The sequence below is a fragment of the Cibotium barometz genome, chromosome 43 (genome assembly GCF_041138505.1).
Source record: "Cibotium barometz isolate CiBa-2024 chromosome 43, ASM4113850v1, whole genome shotgun sequence".
NCBI classification, from domain to species: Eukaryota; Viridiplantae; Streptophyta; class Polypodiopsida; order Cyatheales; family Cibotiaceae; genus Cibotium; species Cibotium barometz.
In genome coordinates, this window is record NC_141088.1 from 36,908,065 (window position 1) to 36,913,878 (window position 5,814).

The following is a 5,814-nucleotide window of genomic DNA, read 5'->3' on the forward strand; positions in this document are numbered from 1 at the left end:
TTTTTTTTGAGGTTTCCCTTAAAAAAATCATGGATTGCCCATCGGACGGCCCAAATTTCACCCACCACCCCGAAATCACTTGGGTCATAGATCCCATGGCTTGGCTTTATTTAATGTTAGTGTTGAGGGTAGTCTCCTACCCGAAAAGGTTACTAATCTAAACTCTTTTTCTGAATGTTTACCCACTAGCGCTTCAGTGGGTGTGTAATTACTTCTTGTTCTCCTTAGATATGCCATTGTGCTATACACTGTATCAATGTATTATACATGTGTGAGGCCCTTTGCGTTAGCATACGCATTAAAATATTCACCAAGTGATTGAAAAACCCACCGTAGGCAAATGAAAACATTCACAGATTTTACAAATATATATTTATAGTCTAAATTATATCTAAACAAATTCAACTACTATAATATATATTATGTATACACAAAATTTACTACTACATTGGATGATCTATAAACCTATGGTAAAAATTCGATATTAAGGAATCAAAATATGAGTAGTGGACCTTCGAAGCAAGATTCCTTATGACAAGCATAAAAAATCAAGTAATGTGCTCGGGGGGTTCACTATGAAGAAATCCTATGTATCACGTGCGTTCATGGAGTATTTAAGAAACCCCTTACACTTACATATTTTTGTGAATAAAATGATCCCTTTTCCTTCGTAAACTTATGGTTTTTTAATTGGTTTAAAATCCCCTTCCTATAAATGTAATTCTGTAACTTTTTTAAATTAATATACCCCTCCCAATGAACTCACGTGCTATACTTACATATTTTTAGATGAACCCCCAGAGGTAATGTGTGTATAGATAGTATCATAAGAAGGCACTAAACACATATATATTAGCAATGTGTACTAGTGTATGCATACTATATGCACATATTTTGAGCCAAAATGAATGAAAAATGCTTCTATTAAAACTCCATGGCAATTCGACTTACTATAGTTAAGAATGTAAAGCAGATTCTTAAGCATTGCATGTTTATAGGTTATTTTTTTTAACCTTTATTTTTGACAAGCCAAATTGTGCTTGACTGCATACAAAACGCCCGTCACATTCTGTTTGTCATTTGATTCCCAACCACTAAAATCGATTGCAATTTCATGACGGATATTTCGACCACTATAGTACACTCAATTTCGATCACATGATGAATATTTTAGTGTGCTTGAGTACTGGAGTCGAGAGTCACACTGGGGATAACGGGCCTAGAATTTGAAACGCGCCCCTATTGTTTCTTTTGAAGGATTTTTCTTTAACTTGCTTTTCTTTATGAAGAGATTGGAAGGGCATATAACTAAATTTCCCAAAACCTTTCCCTTCCTTTGAAGGGTAATTGTGTTTTTACCCTTCTTGTGAAGGTTTTCATCCCCTTGGAAGGGTACTGCAACCTTCAAATTCTAGCCCTAGTGGTTCAAATTCTAGCCCTAGTGGATAACACAAGACTGTGACAAGAGCCTCACTCATGACACCCAATTCCCGTACTCTGAATCATCATGCAGCAGGACCACATGATCATCATCCACTGCTGGCACCTCAGTGACATTGAATGTGAACAACTTTTGCTTCTGTTGGCATTTCAGACAGATAGTACCATAAGAAGGCACTATACACACATATTAGCAATGTGTAATAGTGTATGCGGACTATTTGCACATACTTTGAGCCAAAATGAATGAAAAATGCTTCTATAAAAACTCCATAGCAATTCGACTTACTACAGTTCAGAATGAAAAGCAAATTCTTAAGCATTGCATGTTTACAGGTTAATTTTTTTTTAAAAAAAAACCTTTACTTTTGACAAGCCAAATTGCGCTTGACTGCGTTTAAAACACCCGTCGAATTTTTTGTGTCATCCGATTCCCAACCACTAAAAATTTCGTGACGGATATTTGGACCACTACAGTACAGACGATTTCGATCACATGATGAAGATTTTAGTGTGCTTGAGTACGAGACGAACGGGAGTCGGGGATACTACTGGATAACACAAGGCTCTCGTCAGGAGTCACACAGGGGATATTACTGGATAACACAGGGATGTGACGAGAGCCTCACTCATGAGGCCCGATTCCCGTACTCTGGATCATCATGCAGTAGGACCACAGGATGACAAATGTGTTAGCTCGTCGTTTATCCACTGCTGGCGCTTCACTGACATAGCGTGTGAACAACTTTTGCTTCTGCTGGGCCCTGGCATTTCAGACATTGAATGTGTTGCTCGTCGTTTACCTGTGAACAACTTTTGCCATTATCGTTGCGTATTTGGGTTAATGTATCGTTCATGAGCGAGCATCCCGTCACTCACGGGAATCTGATTCGCGTGAGTCTTCCCGAATCCCGACGTTCCCGTACTCAATTATTCGTGATGTTGTCGAAATCGACCATAGTGGTCCAAAATAGTCGTGACCTGTGCTCGAAATCGACCAGTTTGTAGGCGACGTCAGGGAGTGCGTGGGATGACAGAGAGCGAGCTGGTGCTAGGCTACTAGCTGAGCTCTAGCACGCTAGCTATAAATAGAGCTGTGGATATGGATGATCGCGCAGCAAATTCAGCCAAGGCCGCATTCGTAGTGCTAGTCCACTTCCTCTCTCCAAAATGTCTTCTGAGCTTAACCATGATCAACATGCGGTCCTGCCTTCCAAGAGGAAAGCGGGAGGGGAAGCTCTGCCTGTGGGCAGCCGGGCAAAGCCCCCCACCGTCGACCAGATCAAGCGAGCCGCCAAGGCATTCGCGAAGGTGTCCCTACCCGTCCAAGATCCATCGCAAGTGTATCCACAAGTGGATGGCCTCCCCAATACTTACAACACGTTCCGGCTAGCCGCTTCCGGACTGTCTGAGGAAGAGCGCGAATACGCCATCGGCGAGGCAAAACGCTACCACGCAGAGCAGAAGTCACGCTTCCTGGGTTACCAGTGCAACCAGGCACTCAGCTACTCTGGCGATTTCAGCAGCTACTTAGACACTCATGTAAGTACTATACAGTCAAGCTGCTAATTATGACTTACTAATCTCTCTTCCGTCTACGATTTCAGCAGCTACTTAGACACTCATGTAAGTACTATGCAGTCAAGCTGCTAATTATGACTTACTAATCTCTCTTCCGTCTACGAGCAAACGTAGTTATGGCTTGCGAATGGTGGCGGTTGAATGCATGCAGGTGAACAATATCGGCGACCCCTTCACCACGGGTAATTTCACCATCAACAGCAAGTTCATGGAGCGTGCCGTTCTAGACTATTACGCCTCGCTCTGGAACGCTCGCTGGCCTCACGACAGCACCGACAAGGAATCCTACTGGGGTTTCTCGCTCACAATGGGTTCCACAGAGGGTAACCTCTACGGCATGTGGAACGCCAGAGACTATTTGAGCGGCAAGAAGATATTGTGGAGCGAGCAACAGGCAAGGCGGAAGCTGGTGAGAAGGGGAAAAGCCACTGTTGTGGAGATAGACCAGGACAGTAAACCGGGCCTGCCAAGGATGATGTATCATCAAGCTCCCACGCCTGAAAGCAAACCCAACGCCTACACGCCCATCGCCTTCTATTCCGAGGATACACACTACTCTCTGACCAAGGCCATGACCATGCTGGGCATTCGGACGTTCTACGAAGTGGGCAGAGAGCTGTATATGGAGGAATGCCCGCTGGAGGAGTGGAAAGGGAACGGGTGGCCGGCGGAGGTGCCTTCGCTTGACAGCGGCGCCATAGATATCGAGGCCCTGGCCCTTTTAGTTGACTTCTTCGCGTCCCGAGGCTACCCCATCATGGTGTGCTTCAACTACGGCACGACCTTCAAGGGCGCCTACGACAACGTAGAGGATGCATGCAAGAAGCTCGAGCCCATCCTCCGGCAGAACTCTCTCCTGGAACGCAAGGTCTACTACGACGACAACGACGAAAACAACTTCGACGTACGAACCGGGTACTGGTTCCACGTCGACGGTGCGCTGGGCGCCGCCTACATGCCCTTCATCGAGATGGCCTATGACGCCGGCCTGGTCAAAGAGCGCGGCCCTAACTTCGACTTCCGCCTGCCGATGGTCCAGTCCATCGCTATGAGCGGCCACAAGTGGATAGGGGTGCCCGTCCCCTGTGGCCTGTACATGACCAAAACCAAGTACCAGATGATGCCACCAGACAACCCGGAGTACCTCGGCACCCCAGACACCACCTTCGCTGGCTCGCGCAACGGCCTCTCTCCTATGCTCCTGTGGGACTACCTCGCCCGCAACTCATTTCGGGACGAGCTTAAGAAGGCCCTCCACCTGGAGGCCATGGCGGTACTGACTGAGAGACGCCTTCGCCACCTGGGAGAGAACATCCTCCACCAGGACATCTATGTGGCACGCACGCCCCTGTCACTCACCGTGCGCTTCAAGCAGGCGAACTCATCACTCTGCCAGAAATACTCCCTCTCCAATGAGACCCTTGGAAATCGACTGTACTCCCATGTGTTCATGATGGAGCATGTGACTCCTGAGCTCGTGGAGGCCCTCATTGAGGACCTCAGTCAGGAGGGCGCATTTGTGGAGGATGATGTGGACGTCCCCGCCTCCTTCATGCGCAAGGTGTTTCCACGCCTCGAAGCCCCGGATACCCACAGGCTCTCGCTGGTGCCCACCCACGGCCGCGGTTTCCACGGGTAGAAATAGCATGCACCTTTTGAATAAGGCTTGTAGCCAAGTAGGAGTTTTTACTCCCTTTTTTTTTCCGCTCATTCCTAGTGAGGAGGGGGTTTTCTTGTTCAGTCGAAGCTCCTCATGGTCAAGAATCATCAAGCAATCTAATCTATGTTTTTCATATAAGTAAATATGTCATATTTTGAAAATGTGTTGACATTAACGTTATCACTAATGACAGTTTACAAAGAGAAGATTTGGGAGTTTTTGAAATTTAATACTTCTTGGCTACATATAATTGATATGTTTGCAAGTAGAAAATTTGGCGTGTTCTTATTTAGAGTTTGTCAAAAGACACTCACAATAGGATGTTAACCCACCCATAGCTGCATCATGCCCATTTTTAACATTTCGGTTGTTGTAAAATACTTACAAAAATTTAAAATGCCCATAACAATTAATACTAAAATACCAAAAAAAAACTTGCTATATTTTATCAAACCTCTCAATTTATGAGAGTGCTTGTCAACAATCAAGCCTGATCCTACCATTAAAATTATTAGTTATACATGTTTTTGGTTTTTAGTAAATGCAAATTCCTGTAAACTTTAAAGTCTCTAAATGCAAGCATCCTTTACTTTTATTAGCATGTGCTTAATCCGACCAATGCTAGAAAAGAACCGTCCTTTAGTGTAATTTTACCGACTCAAATGGAGAAAAAATAGTCGTAATTTTGTATCGCCTGAATTAAAAAATTTTAAATTTTTAGGTTTTAGTTGTAAAACCCATTAACTAATGCATTTTTTCAATGAAAACCGGTTGAGTTTGAAGGTTGTTCTTTTTTTCACTGGCTAGAAAAAAAACTTTATTTTTTACACTGAATCCCACACAGGACTCTATAGTCCATGCACACTAGTAGTTATTAACTTTTTTTTAGCTTGACATGTCAGTAAGCATGCATTCACCTTATTATGTTGCACGCATTGCCAGTGTCCACCACATGTATTATTAAATTTTAATAATCTTGTTGAGTTCGACCTCTCCGAGCTCTCGATGTTAGGTTCTTCTCAATTACATTGACATGTGCTAATATAGGTAAATCAAAATTACACCTAGCATGAAACTCATATGTAAATTTGCTTAGGTAGACAAACTATAATGAAGAAAGCTAGCTTCAATAT

General features: G+C 43.9%; 1 protein-coding gene across 1 annotated transcript; it reads left to right on the plus strand.

Annotated features, from left to right (window-relative positions):
* The first annotated feature begins 2,456 nt into the window (after positions 1–2,456).
* LOC147613882 (histidine decarboxylase-like) lies at positions 2,457–4,842 on the plus strand. Its single transcript, XM_086781868.1, has 2 exons — positions 2,457–2,982; positions 3,173–4,842. The coding sequence occupies exons 1-2, from the start codon at positions 2,611–2,613 to the stop codon at positions 4,658–4,660; spliced, it is 1,860 nt and encodes a 619-aa protein (XP_086637994.1). The 5' UTR covers positions 2,457–2,610; the 3' UTR covers positions 4,661–4,842.
* Positions 4,843–5,814: the final 972 nt, after the last annotated feature.

What these genes read in the sequence shown, in the direction of transcription:
- LOC147613882 (XM_086781868.1), top strand. Translation starts at nt 2,611, where the DNA reads ATGTCTTCTGAGCTTAACCATGATCAACATGCGGTCCTGCCTTCCAAG. An exon ending in GCAGCTACTTAGACACTCAT is followed by an intron (nt 2,983 to 3,172) that starts GTAAGTACTATA and finishes GAATGCATGCAG; the next exon opens with GTGAACAATATCGGCGACCC.